Source organism: Micropterus dolomieu, linkage group LG14 (genome assembly GCF_021292245.1).
Source record: "Micropterus dolomieu isolate WLL.071019.BEF.003 ecotype Adirondacks linkage group LG14, ASM2129224v1, whole genome shotgun sequence".
NCBI classification, from domain to species: domain Eukaryota; kingdom Metazoa; phylum Chordata; class Actinopteri; order Centrarchiformes; family Centrarchidae; genus Micropterus; species Micropterus dolomieu.
Window position 1 is genome coordinate 13,035,696 of NC_060163.1, and position 18,901 is coordinate 13,054,596.

General features: G+C 40.5%; 1 protein-coding gene and 1 long non-coding RNA gene across 2 annotated transcripts; one reads left to right on the forward strand and one right to left on the reverse strand.

The window, feature by feature from the left end:
* Nucleotides 1-2,494: 2,494 nt before the first annotated feature.
* LOC123983580 lies at nucleotides 2,495-3,610 on the reverse strand. Its single transcript, XR_006828216.1, has 3 exons — nucleotides 3,049-3,610; nucleotides 2,792-2,926; nucleotides 2,495-2,578 (listed from the first exon to the last, which is right to left on the reverse strand). It is a non-coding gene; the product is annotated as an uncharacterized LOC123983580 (long non-coding RNA).
* A 5,714-nt stretch (nucleotides 3,611-9,324) lies between these two features.
* sult1st6 (sulfotransferase family 1, cytosolic sulfotransferase 6) lies at nucleotides 9,325-18,187 on the forward strand. Its single transcript, XM_046068882.1, has 7 exons — nucleotides 9,325-10,122; nucleotides 11,773-11,901; nucleotides 12,980-13,077; nucleotides 13,216-13,342; nucleotides 16,593-16,687; nucleotides 16,761-16,941; nucleotides 17,805-18,187. The coding sequence occupies exons 1-7, from the start codon at nucleotides 9,936-9,938 to the stop codon at nucleotides 17,915-17,917; spliced, it is 930 nt and encodes a 309-aa protein (XP_045924838.1). The 5' UTR covers nucleotides 9,325-9,935; the 3' UTR covers nucleotides 17,918-18,187.
* Nucleotides 18,188-18,901: the final 714 nt, after the last annotated feature.

Genomic DNA, 18,901 nt, shown 5'->3' on the forward strand with positions numbered 1-18,901 from the left:
TACAAGGACGAACAGAATAAATGTACATGAAAATATTACAACGTAACCTCTCCCTTTGATGTATTTTTCTGTATTTCTTGGAAAGAAAAGCTCCTTATGATGCTGTAGAAGATTAACATAAGGTAATAAAAGCATGTCCTTTAGCCACAGCAGTTCAGTGCCAGGTCTTCTTTTACTTGCTTATTATGACTTTGCATAAAGCTTCTTTACTAGGATCAGTTTTTCTGTAAGGGACTCCAAAGTGCTCAATATTAAATAATTAAAAGAAGACATAAAAAATCTATCATATAAAATATATAAATGAAACAACAATTTGTGAAATAACAGAAGACATTGTTTAAACTCAACTCCTTCTGAAATGTTATATGATCCTTAATTTTCATTTACATTACATTTATTTTAAAGTGCCCTTTTTTCAGAAGTCTGTTTTTACTTCATTATGACATTTTTCTTAATTACGCTTTTATTTCATTCCAAGTTTACTTTCATAATGTCACATTTTGTTTTATAACAAGATTTTTATAACAGTGATGTTGTCACCCTTTCAACCAATTGCATGCCCCCTGCTTCTTGTAAGCAAGCAAGTTTAATAGATGCCACCATGTAAATGTTGGACTGCTGCTGTAAATGTTGTTAAAGTGTAAACCGGATGCTGTAAACCTGCCATCTGTACTGTAACCTCTAACACACTGTGTTTGTGTCTGCTTTGTAAGATCAAAACAGATGGAGGCAAAAAGCATGATTAATTTAATTCAATTGGGCTGTATTGGCATTGGAAACAGATGGTTACACAAAAAAATATATAATGTTACAAAAAATACTTAATCTGTTACGCAAAAATACTAGAACAAGTTGATAAACAAGTGAGAACTATATAAAAAAACTGCAACATTCATAAAAATGGGGTTCTTGGGTTTGGAGACTTTGGAATGGAGGGCAACGAGGGGTCTGCATTTAAGGTGATTAAAACATGTGTGATCTCTTTTTTAGGAATAGTAGTGAAAAGAATATAGTGTACATTTGTTAATTGTATTATTTTTTATCTCCTATCTCATGCTTGCTTGTCGCATACCTAATGTGTGTGTTTTGGAAGTTGTGTATGTGTTGTAATTGCAACTGTGTTTAATTTAGTTATGTAAACCAATGCAAGCTATCTATCCATCTACATTCCCCTCCAAATGTACTGGAACGGTAAGGCAAATTCCTTTGTTTTTGTTGTTCACTGAAGACATTTGGGTTTAAGATCAAAAGATGAGTATGAGACAAGAGTTTAAAATTTCAGCTTTTATTTCCTGCTATTCACATCTAGATGTGTTAAAGACAGGGTAGGTAAGTTTGAGAAACTAGCAAGAAACTGCTGGATTTTTGAAAGTATCCAACAGAGAAACTCCCACCCCCTCCCTTCTGGGCTCCTTTCAAAGCCACGCCCCCAAAACATGTGAACACCCGTTGCAGACTCTGCCGGAGGACGAGCGGAGGGCAGCGCGATGCAGCGGCTCACATCAGGGGTAAGAAAGCATTTAACGTAAGTGTTATGAAAATAAACAACTAACCCGGTTGTTAGTACTCACTATCAAGCTGGCATGTTAATATTGGATAGGTTTAAAAAGACTGACTTTGATTCAGTAACGAGTTGGCTAGCTGTTAGCATCAGGTAGCTGTGCTAACAGCTGCGGTAACATTGGGCAAAGCTAAAAACAAGCTGATAAACATTTTCCCGTTTCCATCAGTTACACTACACGAACGTAAATTTTGTGTCTTGTGACTCATAACTTGTACGTTGTTTTGCATGTTAGAGTTTCCACTGTGACAGATTTATTGTCTCCGATGAGAACTGCACTCCAGAGCCAAGCACAGACTGGGACAGGACCGTGGTCGAGGCGAAGCAGAGGAGGGAGGGCTGCCAGGGTCCGAAGAAGAAGAGGCAGGACGGGGAGGACAAGGTGCAAGCTGAGCAGCACATACCTGCGTCGAGCTTCACATTCCAACAACGGCATATGAAGTGCCCGGCCGTGTGCGGAGCTAGCTAGCTTGCTTAGCTAGGTGCAACTGTAACTCACGTTAACTGTCATTTTAACTGAGCTGATAACTTTGTCTAGCGAACAAGTCTTTAAACTAAATGTACTCACCAGAGAAAGTGAACAGCCAACTCCTAATAAGCTTTTTCAATGGCGCTGGTTAAATTTACACAGTGCCGAGGGTATGAGTAGGCTCTAGCCTGATTGACAGGTCGCTATGGTAATGACTTGTCAATCATAGATAATCCCGTCCTGAAACATACTCTGCTTTTTGGTCCATTTTAAAATAAATGGGACCATAATTTAGTAAATGAACATTCTTTTGTATTGAAGAAGACTTGAAACTAGCGACTGAGATCATTAACTCATCAGGAAAGTGTTTACTGGGGTAATTATTCAGCTGAGAAGTAGGATAATTATCCCATTATTTCTAATGGAGCTGGACTTCTTTTTGCAACCAGAAGAGTCGCCCCCTGCTGGATTTTCAATAGAATGCAGGTTTCAGGGACTTCTGCATTCGCTTCATATTGTAGACCCGGAAGCTTCCCGATTGGCTGTACCTGATAATAAAGAAAGGAGGATCAGCTTATTGAAAAGTTTGTAATACCTGACATCATTCTCTTATAGACCAGTTAGCATTTCCACATAAAATGCAATCAAAACAATAAATCAGCACCATCTATCTGTATTCCTCATACTGTTTAATATTTTTTGACTCATCACTTATAAATGTATTGAGTAAAATGCATAGGAGTACTCATAATGCAACATACTGAACTCTGTCATCAGCTTTTGTCCTGGCTGGACTGTGGACATGGTGGTTGTAATCCAGGCCAACCAGCATGGTCCAATCAGCGTATACTTGTGAGAAGCACAGGGCTATGAAAGACTCCAAATCTGCAGGTGACCTGAGGGCACAGTAGAAATAAAACATACAGGGCTTTTTTTTTTACTTCTGGTAAAATAAGTAATGGCATAACTGTTACGGATGTGGACAGAACGGACCCAAACGCAGCGCTTGTCAGATTACCAAAAGAAATTTATTGAGGGGGGAAAAAGGGAAGAGGGGAGTCGGGAGGTGGGATGAGGTGAGCAGGGACGCCAGCAGACGAGGGCGCGGAGGACCGAGGAGCAGGCGGGGCTGGCAAGGCTCAAGCGAGGCAACTGAGAGGGGGCTGGAGGCCGAGGCGAGGGAGGTGAGGAGCGTGGAGGGAAGCCGGGGGGACGCTGCAGAGGCGAGGGGAGAAGGCAGGTAGGCGAGCCCGGCTGACTGACTGGATGGCGGAGGTGAGTGGACCTGGCGGGGAGAAAGAAAGGACAGGGTTAGTCTCGGGAGACAACAGGTTAGGAACAAGAAACAGGAGAGCTTTGAACGAAGCAGTGGCACCAGGACTGGAGCGACGACGATCAAGCGAAGATGGAGTGGAGAACCGGGGTAGAAATACTGTTGAAGATGAAACTGATGGCAGGCAGGTGCGGCGGGCGGAGGTGAAGATTGATGAGACACAGGTGCGGGTCATCAGCCGGGCTCCAGGGCGGAGAGGGAGAGAGCACACACACAGAGGGAGAGGCGAGGAGACACGGGGGAGAAAACAAAAATACGAGAGGGAGTAAAAAAAGAAAAAAGAGCACAGGGCACTCACCGTCAGCCGGGCTGCCACCGCAACAATAACAGCACAAATTACAGTAAAAGGTTTTCACACAGTAGGTTTAGCTATGAACAATGTCAGACTATATTATAGGTAGCTTTTATACCAGAAACACAGATACTTGGAGAACTTTAGCCATCATTGTTTATGTATACCAATGCTGAAATGTCTGTCTCATAACTAAAAACACACAGCTACATCACCACATTTGTAAAAGTAACATACAGTCAAACATCAACTGCAGACACAAGATAATCACACAAACAGATTAGATACAAGGTAAAGATAACGTAAAGTTAGGTGTAAACATAATATAACAATAAACCTATATGGTAAATAACTAAACAGGCGCAATCGACACTTACTTTGTCTTACCTATTGCTAGTGTCGGAAAACACAGCTCGCACTGCTGTTTTCCAGCTCACCTACAGCTAGATATAATTCATCGTCTCTACTCTGGCTCCTAAACCAGCCTGCACTCGTAGTTAGCTGTATGCTAAGTAGGTAGCTACTGTTAGCTGTATGCTAAGTAGGTAGCTATGTTTGATAAAAGCCAGATGATACAGATACAGATAAAAGGGATTGCCTTTTTGATGGGGAATGATTTGGCTGGTGGAAAGGTGTTTGTTAAACCTGAAGTGACACTGATTCCTGTTAGGCAGGTTCCTGATGAGCTTGCTCATGAGAAAGTTGAACTTCTGTCAACAGGTTGTTTTGTGAGAGATGGTTTGCTGATGTGTAAATGGATGCCTCTGCTGCAGATGACTGTAGTGCTGTAACCCAGATTGCTCCTACAACCAACTGCTTCAAGACTGCGACCCATCGACATCACCAAACTGTTGCATTCTTCATTTGTGAAGCTAAAACTAATTGTTCAACCTCCACATCATCTCGTCACTTGTGCACATCATAAAAGCACTTTCTCATTATTTTGAACAAATTGCAAATGACTTGACACACTGATGCAAATGATTATGTACAATTGTCTGCTGTTTCCTACGTTATTAATTGCTTATATCATGCTGATCACAATGAATTATACCAATCTCTTTTATAATAATAATCTTACCCCCCAAAACATCTAGGCATAAGTTCATTGCATTAGTCATTACATGCAAAATGGTTGAATACGTTATCAAAAATAAAATTACTAAAATACTTTATTCATATCCTTTGCCTACAAGTATATAGCTAAATGAAATGTTGTTTCTTACGGACCATAAATAAAGTAAGAATAGACAACAACAACATCAAAATAGCAACACTCAGAACATTCACCCACAATACCATATATACCAGTAAACAGTAACAATTCACAGTCCGTGTCAGGTGCTAGGGAACCAGGGCAGCCTGATGACAAATGGGCTACTGGAACAAGACATTCATGGACTAGAGCAGAAAATATGGATCTGAAGCATTGTTACTATATAATTAATCCCGGTGAGAGGGGCTATATACTGGAAGAACATATGGGAGAAAGAGGCATCCCACAACACCAATGCTCAGTGGCTAGTGGATCTAAGAACAGATCACAGCAATCTCCCAGAACAAGATCCAGTAACCATTACAATGGCAGACATCCAAGAATGAGTGGCAGGTATGAAGAGCTGGACAGCACCAGGCCCTGACATGCTCCACACCTACTGGCTGAAGAAACTAACTGCACTACATGAATGCCTGGCAGAACAAATGAACCAACTGCTGATGGATGGGACCCCCCAAGAATGGTTAACCCAAGGACAGACAGTCCTGATCATGGCTCAATACAAGGACAAGGCCCAGAAGGGAATGGGCAGTAATACCAGGGGAGCCAAGCACCAGCTACTGGTCGCCAGAGCAGTCGCTCGAGACTGTAAGACCAGACCAATCTGTGCACCGCCTGGATTGACTACAAGAAAGTCTACGACTCAGTGCCACATACATGGATCCTGGAATGCTTGGAAATGTACAAGATCAACAGGACACTAATAGCCTTCATCAAGACCTCAATGGGGCTGTGGAAAACAAGTCTGGAAGCCAACTCAAAGCCAATTGCACAAGTCACCATCAAGTGCGGCATATACCAAGGTGATGCACTATCCCCGCTGCTGTTCTGCATAGGCCTGAACCCCCTCAGACAGATCATCACAAAGACTGGCTACAGATACCGGTTCCGAAGTGGAACAACCATCAGTCACCTCCTCTACATGGATGACATCAAGCTGTATGCCAGAAACGAGCGAGACATCGACTCACTGATCCACACTACCAGGATCTACAGCAATGACATTGGAATGTCGTTCGGACTGGACAAGTGTGGTCGCATGGTATCAAAAAGAGGGAAGATGACCAGAATCGAGGGGGTTGAACTACCAGAGGGCCACATTACAGATTTTCAAGACAAATACCTTGGGGTGCTGCAGGTTAACGGAAATCATGAGGAGGCAGCAAGGAAGTCCGCCACAGCCAAATACAGAGAGTAAATCAGCTGAATGGGAAGAACAAGATCCGAGCCATCAACACATGTGCCCTGCCAGTCATCAGATAACCCGCTGGTATAATAAACTAGCCAAAGGAGGAGATAGAGGCAACTGATATCAAGACAAGAAAGCTCCTCACAATGCATGGAGGGCATCCAGCACCCTGAGACTGTACTCCAAGCGTAGCGAGGGAGGCCGAGGGCTAGTGAGTGTCAAGACCACTGTCCAGGATGAAACGACAAAGATCAAAGAGTACATCAGGAAGATGGCCCCCAAAGTTGAAGGGCTTAGTGAATACCTCAGGCAGCAGAAATCCGAGTTTGAGGACAAGGAAGATGAAGAACCTTCATGGAGGGACAAGTCGCTGCACGGCATGTTCCACAGACGAATAGAAGTGGCTGATATCAGGAAATCTCCTCTCTTCCTCCAGACTCTGGGACCTTGATTTCCAAAGGAAATGCAAAATTTACTTTCATCAGAGAACATAACTTTGGACCACTCAGCAGCAGTCCAGTCCTTTTTGTCTTTAGCTGTGTCTTGTTCAAGAGTGGCTTGACACAAGGAATGCGACAGCTGAAACCCATGTCTTGCATACGTCAGCGCGTGGTGGTTCTTGAAGCACTGACTCCAGCTGCAGTCCACTCTTTGTGAATCTCCCCCACATTTTTGAATGGGTTTTGTTTCACAATCTTCTCCAGGGTGCGGTTATCCCTATTGCTTGTACACTTTTTTCTACCACATCTTTTCCTTCCCTTCGCCTCTCTATTAATGTGCTTGGACACAGAGCTCTGTGAACAGCCAGCCTCTTTAGCAATGACCTTTGTGTCTTGCCCTCCTTGTGCAAGGTGTCAATGGTCGTCTTTTGGACAGCTGTCAAGTCAGCAGTCTTCCCCATGATTGTCTGAGATACTGATTTTGGGTTTTCATTAGTTGTCAGTTATAATCATCAAAATTAAAAGGAATGAACACTTGAAATATATCAGTCTGTGTGGAATGAATGTATACATTATACAAGTTTCACTTTTTGAATGGAATTACTGAAATAAATCAACTTTTTGATGATATTCTAATTATATGACCAGCATCTGTGTGTGTGTGTGTGTGTGTGTATATATATATATATATATATATATATAATATATGTTGTTTTCCCCTGACAACCGGATAATTAATCAATTAGTTAATAATTAATTTTCTCGTGATCACGATATAACAAACCATAGCTGAATACAGGGGCTGTCAGGTGCGTTTCTTTAGGATAATAGGACAATTTCGAAGAAATTACCAGTGTCACTGGTTAGCTCAGTTGGTAGAGCACAGGGCTCAGTTTGATTAGTTTGATTCCTGTTCTTGTTGACTTTCTTTTTCTTCTTTTGTGTGTTATTTTGTATCCTCTTCAACAAAATTGTTATGAAGAGGTTGAGGGGAATCCAATCACACATTTCCCAACGGCTATTTCAAAGGTTCCGAAAACTGTCAGGAAATGTGTAACGTTACATTGATTCCCCTGAATGAGAAGGAATTTCCTCTGCCGGTGAATGATTGAAATGGAAATGAAAAGTCCATAAGTTGATGGATGTGGACCAAATGCCGGAACACAGAGTCCAGCACGTGCTTTCCAGTCATGTGAGCATGTGAAACAGTCTTTTCATAAGAAATTTGTTGAGGATTATGAAAAATATAAAAAAGAAAAATTTAGTCTTCAGTGAGGATTGAACACACATCCTTAAGACTATAAGTTCTGTGCTCTACCAAGTGAGCTAACCAATAATGCTTCAAGCCACACTATAATTACCATTATGGTGATCTCAAAATCACAAGAAAATTATCCCGTTATCACAGGAAATGGAGTACAGAAATATTTGATTAGGGATTCCGTATATATATATATATATATATATATGAATGTATATATAGATAGACATTCTTTACATGTCTATTAGAATTTTTTTGTATGTATGTGTATGAATTTTTTTGTATGTATGTGTCCTGAATTGATGAAGATATCTGTTGTGATGTGGAAGAGAATCTGTGATACAACAGACCGGACCGTCAGCCAATGGGGTGTATCCCATGCAACAGTCCTGTCTCTTTCTTTTCTGTATTACAATGACATGCTCTGTCAACAAATTACAGTACGAACAGTAAAAGCATAGCTGTGATTCCTGTCCTCTCTCCTGCAATGTATAACTTTGTACTGGTGAAAGTGATATATGGCATACAAAAAAAGTCATCAAAAAAAAAATCATTGTCATAGAAATCTTAGCCAAAGTGTACATCAGAAAATACTTACAGAGTACACTGTTATATTGACAACATGGCTAAACATTTTGACTTGTTTGTTCATAAACAAGACACGAGGACTTGTCGTTCTGATGGCACTGACAAGTTCACTGACCTAAATATTTACTTTTGAGAGATAGACTAAGGATTTTTAGCCAGTTAAGAAGAGAATCTTATCCAAAGTTATACATGTACTTTGGATGAACATGTTATTTTTCAATTCGGAATATGTTTTTCAGATCTAGCCTACTTATAGAGGTGAAAAAAGGTGTGTTGTGTTTTTTGTACTAGGTGAAATATTACCACATAGTAGTATACATAATAGTACATAGTGATAGAAAAAAAGCTGCAAAAGACAGGTATTCAAAAACTGTCTGGCTGCTGTCGAGCTGAGCTTGTTTTCAATGAAAATATTGTTTCTACCTTTGGCCGGATATTCAGTGTGGAAGTCCTGGAATGTAAAGTCTAAACAGAGCTGCTTCTGGCTGAACTGAGCACACAGCGCTCTGAACACAAATTAATTCACGTCCAGCTGCATGTCCATACACATCATTATTTTTTCTTAAGCAGAATCGAGGATAGCAGAACTTTTACTGCCATTAGGTCATAATTTTGTTGACTTTGAAAGTCCAAAGGTGAGTTTCAGCTCGACAGTGTCTGCATTTTGTCTCTCACAAAAAAAGTTTTAGTCTATAGGAAATATGGACACACATTCAAACCTCTCACTGTGACACAAAACTATTTTCTGTGGTAAAAGAGCAAGAAACGCAAGTGAAACGACAGTGTATTAACATACTTTTGTTGAGCTGTCAGATTAAATGTTGAATCAACCTCTTTTGTTCTCTTTGTGTGTGATTACAGTTTGCCTCTGTGTGGTCTAGCTCTTTTAAGACCCTCCCTGGCCCCTTCCTGAAATCACAGAGGAAGCAGTTAAGATAGTATTGTGAGCAAAAGAGGAATTCATACGTAACTGGGAATGTTACATAAGGGCATCTTAGTGTAGGTCTGCTTGAGCAAGTTCCTGTGATCGCAGGCAGACAAGAACCTGGTACAAGCACTCGGGTTACAAAGATAGAAAGAGGGTGAAAAGAATCACATTTTAGAGTGACTGGAGCACTTTGGCTGCAGCTTGCAGTTCAGGAGGGATTGTTTTGGGGGAGAGCCATACGGAGAGATTCTTGCTTTTGGATTCAGATGTTGGAGAGGATTTTTGGCTGGAAACCACAAAGAATCCAGAGGGGACAAAACCAAAATATTCCTGGCCAGCAGAGAGGGACACAAGGAAGAGATAATGACAGCGTGACGATGTACAAGCAGTGAATTTATGGCGCAGGCTAAACAAGTAAATTAGCCTAACCGTGAATGATTGACAAAGGACAAAAAGTCAGCAGAGAGAGGAGCTACAAAAGACAGGACTTCAGGAAGAACCACCGTAGCCTACTGGTCTTGCTTGAGCCGCTTCACAATCGACATTTTGGCAACTGGGTTCTTGGGTTTCCTCGAGCAAACTTTTGACAGTATCAGTCATGTCAGAAGAGGGAGCGTTGTCCTACAGCGATGCCATTCAGAAGGCCAGCGCCTCCATCACCCGATTCCCTCTCACTCCAGTCAGAGGAGTTCCTCTCATGTGCCTCGTCGCCAAAAACTGGGACTCAGTCTGGGCTTTCCGTCCTGACCCGTCAGACCTCCTCATCGCAACCTACCCCAAAGCAGGTAGCGTAGCTGTGGCTCACATACAGACATGAGCGTAGACTTTAGCTGGGACTATAGGAACAATATTTAAATCATTTTGTGATATAGCCTGCCCACTAAGTCTGTCAGCGTCTTAATGTATTTGGTATACACACGGTAATAGTTAATAGCTGTACAATAGCAAGAGAATAACACCAATTGTAATTTAACTGAGTCATTCGACTAAACCGGTACGATTGGGACTTTCAGACTGTTCACCAAATTTTATTACTTTTCTGAACACCCCACAACACTAATAACTTATTTAACTTTCAGAAAAACATATTTTCTCACCTCAGGTATTAAATCCCTGTTATTTTTTGTTATTAGGCTTCTTTATGATTTGTGCACTATTAGTCTTCAACCCTGTTACACAATGACAATCTTATGATAGCTCTAAACATTTCAGACACCACCAATATGAAATTACTTTTTCAGAAAATAAAATAAAATAAAATGTAGGTGTGATTGGTTGAAACCGGGGTTGAAGATGATAAAAAGGCTGAAGAGAAACATAGAATATAAACAGTTTTTTTATTACATTTTTTTTTTACTGAAATTCACTGTGTGATTTTCTATAAACATTGTATATAATTATTTAACCATTTAAGGACAATAGATAAAATTGTTTTGTTAACCCAACTGCATTTTTTAAATTCAGGATAGGCTGGTCCTCACTTCTTCAAAGGACTGTATGAGGGTTCAGGTTAGAGTCAATGTTAGAACTGGGTTTAAGTTCAGTTTAGGGTAGGTGTTGGGGTTAAACATTTAGCTGTGATGGTTAAGGTTAGGGATAAGTCAATGAATATTCTCACAACGAGGGAGAAGAGAAGCTGGGGTTCCTCTCAAGCAGCCCTGTGCTGAATGTAGCTCGTCAATGTCGCTTGAACATGAACCGACCAATCACAGCCTGGATGGGACATTTAAAAGTATCGACAGATAGGTGTCGTTTACACTGGGGACAGGTCAGAATCAGAATGTCTCCATCACTTTTTGAGAGCTTTTGTTAAAAATGTTCTGAAAAACAGCAAGAAGAAATGTTGAATAACAAATGAAACAATACACAATAGGGAAACATGCAATGCAGCTGAAATACAGAAGAAACAAATTGTTTCTTGTACAATTGCATTGTAGCCTACAGCGGAGCAATATTATTCTTGAAATGTCACAGAGCACAGACATGTGGGAGAGATTTTGACTGTGCTGAAATTTTTGAACATGCAGCTGAAAGCCTGCTGAAACACAGGAGCTGTTAAAGTTAAGGAGTTTATAAATTAATTAAAATGAATTAATTTATTATTGATGTGAACTGGTGCCACATGCACATTTAAATACCCAAACAAAGGATACAAAAGAGGAGGGAAGACTATGCCTACATATGTGTATCATGACATGTCAGTTACATTTACATTACATTTAGCTTACAATTGCTATACATGTCAGAGGTCACATGCCTCTGGAGCAACTAGGGTTTAAGTGTCTTGCTCAGGGACACAATAGTAGATGTCTCACAGAGGGAATCTAAGCGCCATCACCACCCCATCACCAGTTGACTCAAACTGGTGAGATTCAATAGATGGAAATTATCCTATTCATTCAACTCAGTGTTAATTTGTGTTTCTGGGACATAAGGCACCACATGGACCCAGGAGATTGTTGATCTGCTTTATCACAACGGAGATGCTGAGGCCTGCAAACGAGCCCCCACACCTGTCCGCAGTCCTTTCCTAGAGATCTGCTCACCACCACCCATCCCCTCAGGTGTGTGTTCATGTTGTCATCTTCGTGTGTGATTGCATTTACAAGTTTTAATAAAGTATAATAATATTGAGATGTTTACCCCCTATTTTCCTCACATCTGTCCAAAATATCCATTAATACATCCTCCAACTGTGGCAGAACTCACAAATCCAATTACTGGAGGAATGTTTTCATAACAGCAAGTTTCTTCCGCTTTAATCAGGGTTAATGAGCTATTAACCCATAAACATTTCTCTCAGCGCCAAAATGACCAAACAGCTGAGTGACAGCTAATCCTGCAGTTTGTGACAAAAAACAAACAAACTGATGTAGTTGGTCAGGCAGAAATAGTGTGCTGTACATAATGTAGATATAAGGTAGGCTACTGTTAGTAAAACATGAATTAGCTAAAATTAGCTGCCTTGAATTACTTATTTGACAATTCACTTTTAAAGCTGTGTCAATCGATTTGTCTGGTCACGAGGGAGCAAAACATTTTAAAACAAAAAAAGGTCAACTTGCTAACAAAGTAATGGCATATAGTCTACTTACATAATCTTCACACATGGACAAACTTTAGAAAATCTTATGCCACTTGGTGCTGGTTATGAGAGTTATTTTACTAGAAATGGATTTGACGGAAGCTGCTTAACAGTTTCAAAGAAATAGTTTGACATTTTGGGAAATAGCCTATATTTATTTGCTTTTCACAGCCAGCAACCAGTTAGCTTAGCTTAGTTTAGTGTAAAGAAAACTGGACATGGGGAAACAGCTAGCATATTACCAAGTGAGCTTTAGAGGTGCTGGTAGGCTAGCTATTTCCCACTGTTTCTAGTCTTTAGGCTAAGCTAAGTAGGTGCTGGCTGTAGTTTCATATTTATACACCCTGGACCAAGTTCTGTCCTAAGACGTCCCCTAAATCTTGGGAAAACAAAGATACTTTTAACTAAGTTGAATGTCAGAAAGCAGTTGTGGGACATCTATCTCCGTGCATTAGATCGGGACTTATACAACATTAGCATAACATGGAATTTAATATAGTATGGAACAGAAGTGCGTTTCAACTCTTTCATACATATATCCTTTCTTTGTGTTTCAGGTCTTGATCTTCTGAAGACAATGGATCCCCCAAGAATTATCAAGACACATCTTCCTTTTCAGTTGGTGCCTCCTGGATTTTGGGAAAACAAGTGCAAGGTAAGAATCTGTCAGTGCACTTAATGGGGTGAGAGGTTAACTATACAATGCCATGCAACTGCCTCATTAGGTTACCTATTATCTGCATTGTTGTTATAAATCCTGCCTTCATCTCTTCCCCCTTGATCATGTGTAAAGACTATCTACGTGGCCCGCAATGCCAAAGACAACATGGTGAGCTACTACCACTTTGATTGTATGAATCTGACCCAGCCTGAGCCAGGGCCCTGGGAGGGATACATCCACAAGTTCATGCGGGGAGAGTGTAAGTAGATTAAACCACATTCCTGGGTGTCATTTAACCTTCAACCAAGAAAGGACCAACATAGTCTTGGCTATGTCTGGTACATTTACCCTGTCCACCAGCCAGAGGTTCTTGTGAATTTAAAAACAATGTAAACATGTTAAAGTGGTTGGTGATTTCTGTTATCTGTGACAATTTAGGAGATCGAGAAAGCTTCCTTAATTCACTGTTTTTCACCATGAGAAATTTAATATGCCTCAAAGGCCATGATGAGATTAGCAGCACCCTGCAAGGCGGCAGGCTGAAGGTTATGCCATTCAGATTAAAATGTTCTCGTTGTTCTTGTTTTGAGGTATATCAAACTGTATATATATATATATATATATATATATATATATACTATTTTCTATTGAGGCCCATCAGGGGTTTGTACCCTGCAACTACTGGCTTTATTAATGAGTAAGAAATTATTTGCTAATGCTTTATACCAGGGGTCTCAAACTCAAATCATCCTACTGTGGTACTGTCATCTCATAGGAGGGCCATAGCAGAATTAAAGTACTCCAAGAAAGTGCAATATTCTCAAAATGTACTTATGTACTTTATTACCGTTACCAACATATTTTGAAAATTTTCATGTGTTTGACTGATAATTATACTGAAGTCAAAAGGTACAATATATACTACTTAAATGTAGTGCATCCTCAAGTATATGTAACTCAAACATTCACTTAATTAATACACATCGGGCCACCGCCATCAGTCTGTTATTTCTGCCTGACATATGGGGCTCCGTCAGTTATAATGCCTTCTAGTCGGCTCCATGGTGATCCAGACCAAACCAAACCACATAAAATATCTGCAACTTTCAACACGCAGTCCATCAAATTGGCCTTCATTGGTGATTAATTCACTCACCACATAACTTGCTTCAACTGCAGTTTCAGCGTCCTTCTTGGCTTTATGAAAAATATACTGCTTTGTCCATCTTTCTTGAAACAGCCTGTGTTTATCATCCATCTTCTGTTATGATTTCAACAGCAACATCTTTCTTCTTCAGCCAATAGCGGGCATTTGAGGTCACCTTACCTTTCACCTTGACAACATTCGTTGGCTGTAATTCACCTTTGCCATGACAAACGAAATGCATTTAAAAATTGTGTTTTTGTTTTAATTATTTCAAATTGGTAGCTTGAATTGGCATGAAACAGCTAAATAATAATAAAAAATATAATTAAATAAAACAATAAATTGGCTGGCCAGATTTTGTTATTTTTTACCATCAGCTAGCGGGCCACAACAAAGGGGAGGAAGGGCCGGATCTGGCCCGCGGGCCTGGAGTTTGAGACCCCTGCACTTACACATTACTTTTTGGTTGCCAGACTGTGAAAACTTGTTACATGACACGTGTTTGGCCACTTTTTGGACTGTTAGACCACTTACCTTCTGGAACAAAATCTATTCATTAACAACCTAAAAACATTTGCAACTGCAGACCTTATGGACTATTGAAAAACAAATTATTAATGACTTATCATTGGCTGTAATCAATGTTTTTTATGTTAACAATGGACAACATGACTACTTGTTAGTGAAAGTTGTTATTCATAGTGATGATTCTACAAAGAATAATCTCTTGACTCTGCAGTCATGTGATGGAGCACTAGAGAGTTTTTTTTAGCAAGAACACCTGACACTACTATGCCACTGCAATCCATCAGTTTGGGATACAAGCAGGAAAAGACCAGGCTGGTTCTTGAACTAAGAGAGGCCATAATCAGTCAGTGAGAAATGCAAACGCCAAGTTCCCCAGTGGCTAGAAGTGGAAAGCCCAGGCTGAGGTTGACCGAGCGGTTGATAGGCTGCAACATCAAGAACTTGTTGGGAGGATCCAGGCAGCAAGGGCAGGACTAGTGTTTGGAGAAGCGCCGACAGGAAACAAACAAAGGAGATGGTGGTTGCACAAGTGACAAGGATGGAAGAAGAGTGCAACAAGATCAACGCTGTGTCATAAGGCCGACAAGGAAACTGGACAACCTGGGACAGGGTTGTCAACCGGAAAACCAATTGGTCAGACCTATGGAAGATCCCACATGCAAGACTCAGTTTCCTCATCAGGTCGAACCTCCACCAGTGGTTTGGGAATAAGGAATGCTGCTTGCTCTGCAACGCCCCAGTGCAAGCCTACAGCACATCTTGTCAGGCTGCAAGGTGGCACTTTTCACAGGGGCTCTGTAGAAGGTACCACAAACAGGTCCTGAGAAAATTGGCCAAGGTGCTGAAGGTGCGAAAGCAGGAAAGCAGTGGATCCTCATCATCTGTGGAACACCCCATACAGTATGTCAAGGAGGGTGGAGTAAGAAAAAACACCAGGTCAAGAGAAACACCAAGGCTCTTTGCCTCAGATCCGGAGGGAACATGAGAGTCGATCTTGGCAGGCAGCTCCAGTTCCCCGGTGAGATTGCAATCACGTCTCTCCGCCCTGAAAGAAAGAAAGAAATTCAAATACTCAGAACCGGCAGCTGAGTGCAGGGAGGCTGGCTGGAGAACCACCATGTACCCAATGGAAATTGGATGCAGAGGCTTCGTGGGGCTGTCAACCACTCACCTGCTGAGGGACGCAGGAGTGACGGCAGAAGAGGCGGAGAAGGTCAGCAAGCAAAAATGCTTAGCAGGTTACACCAACTACCTGTATATTTACAGCTGCCCCCAAGTAGCAGAACAAATCTGTAATTGCAGGTTTAAAGTGTCCCCCTTTCTAATAAGCCATCACATCTGCATTTATAAATGTTGATAATCCATAAATAATTTCTCACTTAGTGAGAATCAGTTCTGCAGTAACAAATGCTATGCTAAGGTATTGAGAAGGGGTCATAGGTTTCTCACTTTCTAATGTCTCTATGTATATGTGCGTATATATGTTGGTGTTAAGTCATAAAAAAGGGTTATTGCAGTCATTCATCAGGTCAGCGTCAGCAGTTGTAAAATATTAACAAGTTGTTAATGAATGGATTGTGGTCCACATTCCCGGCAGGAAGGTCTGTCCAAAAAAGGTAAGTGGATTAAATGTTCATTGGTGAGCCTTCTTGATAGAGGGATTTTTCACAACCTGGCAACCCAAAAGTTAAGAATTGATCTACACTAAATGATTTATTAACTTTAAGAAAACAGTTACAACTTAACTGCTCAGTAGTCACAGTTAACACAAACCTTTAACTGGAGTGGAAATAGCATTCCCATTAAAGGTGCTCACTGAGTTCGGTTTCTACAGTGGGATGGGGCTCCTGGTATGACCATGTGAAAGGATACTGGGTGGAGAGAGAGAAGAGGAATATCCTTTACCTCTTCTACGAGGACTTGAAAGAGGTAAGGAGAGCCTTCCTATAACATATGGACCAAAGCATGGTACGCACTCCTACCATCATATTTACTCTCCCAGAATCCTCGGCGTGAAGTGGAGCGCATCATGAGGTACCTGGACTTGTCGGTGTCTGATGAGGTCATCAGCCGAATTGTGGAGCTCACATCCTTTAAGAACATGAAGGAGAACCCCATGGCAAATTACTCCTGCGTCCCAGCACCTGTTTTTGATCAGTCCATCTCTCCCTTCATGAGAAAAGGTGCGTCTGTCTCGTCCAGAAGGGTAATATTGATCAAATAATAAAAGATGAGCAGGGCAGGGCATGTACCAAGGTTTCAAGTAAGGCATACAATATCATGAACACCTCGTCTCACTTCTATAAACACACAGGTTGACCATCTTATCATATCTTCATATCTTATAATGAAATATAATATTATAATGCAGTTAAGTCAACCTTTCTGTCAACAAAAACTCAACAGACAGGAGCTACTACCACTCTGTTTTGTTGTTGTATCATGATATTTTTCTCCTTGTACTTCACATTGTACAGTGCAGTGGCGCCCCCTAGAGGTCCCTGAATTTCTTGCCTTTGCTTCTGTTATTTTAATAGACTATGAAAACTTTATGCGAAATATAGCTGGAACGATTAGTGCAGTGGTTCTCAAAATTTTTCACATCAAGGACCCCTAAGCTGACACAAATTAGACCACGGACTCCCACGAACAGGATTCTTGCTTTTTGATGATATATAACAGAAAATGTATGAAACCCATGACACAAGTAGTCATAAATTCTGTCATTGTGTTACTTATGGATGGAATTACAACAAAAATAAATTATTCCCCTTTTTATTGGGGACCCCCTGGTTTTCCAGTGAAAACAAGTTATTTGAAGCTTGGGCTCTTTCATAAACCAAAATTAAAAAGTTAATTGAAAAATAATTATCAGATTGAATAAACGTAAAGAAAAATAATCATTAGTGGCAGCCCTAATGGTCAATAATAGATTATTTCAGGAAAAATAATTTGTGAACTTATTTCTTATTTACTTGCTAATTTCAACATGGTATATGGTTATTGATTTATATATCTAACATGGTTGTTTTTTCTTTCTTTACAGGTGAGGTGGGTGATTGGATGAACCATTTCACACCCGAGCAGTCAAAGCTGTTTGATGAAGACTATGAAAAGCAAATGAAGGAAGTCAACATACCATTCAGGACCCTCATCTAACGGATTTGGGCTTTTTACAATTTTTTAAATTGATGCAGCTCTGTGAACCAAAGATTGATGAACTAACACTGTGAAGCACTAAGAGAGCAGAAATACTGTCAAGAAAATTGACACGAGCTAAAAACCAAAACAATAAAATACATTTGTTTGACTCACTTCTGAATGCTGGATGTTAAAAACTATAATCAGTGCACCTCCTGACGTGTAGATTAAGAGGAAAACCATCCTAATGTGTTTAAAGGATCAATAAAAATGTGCTCCACAATACAAGTACTTGAGTTTGTAATCACTTTATTGCAGCTTATCAGGTAAACAATATATAAGACCAAAAGTGTTGTGACTGAGTGGACATGCCCATTTTATGTCATGGGACCTCCAACAGAGACTGCATGGAACCTATAGAGAGCGCTGGCAGCTGGAGGCATGTGATTTTTCTGCCCATATGAAGTCATTTTGCAACCCTACACCACACTGTACAGAGCCCAGCCAAAGCAGGGAGGCTGCACGAGACACTAGCAACAAAGACTAGAATAAAAATAATGAGCTGGAAAGTCAATCATATGAAAATGGACACAAAAACACAACAGCTGAGAATATCCAAGTTTAACAAAAAAAAATCACTTTTAATACATAATTTATTTCTTAGAATAAAATCTTAAATACTGTGATACTTTATCAGCAGGGATGCTTCCCTTCATCTTAACTAAATCTCCTTCCTTATATAGAGGCTATTTTTCTGTAGAGTTTTGACAAGTTTTATTGTTATTTTTGTCAGTTTTCCTGTATTTTCTCCTCTCTCTTCAATTGGTTGGCTCACTATGCCTGCCCTCTTTGGTTTTGATCTTCCTCTCTCTCTCCTCTCCGCCTCTTTCTCTCCAACTCTTAAGATCCTCTTCTTCTACTTGTCTATTTAGCTTCCGTATCTGGTAAAAAGAAAATGGATAAATCAGGGAGGGAAAGGACGTTTGGACACATGATTTGATC

Bases quoted from the DNA above. Each gene is read 5' to 3' on its own strand.
- sult1st6 (XM_046068882.1), top strand. From the start codon at position 9,936: ATGTCAGAAGAGGGAGCGTTGTCCTACAGCGATGCCATTCAGAAGGCC. The intron at 11,902-12,979 runs GTGTGTGTTCAT...TTTGTGTTTCAG, and splicing joins ACCACCACCCATCCCCTCAG to GTCTTGATCTTCTGAAGACA. The intron at 13,078-13,215 runs GTAAGAATCTGT...TCATGTGTAAAG, and splicing joins TTTGGGAAAACAAGTGCAAG to ACTATCTACGTGGCCCGCAA.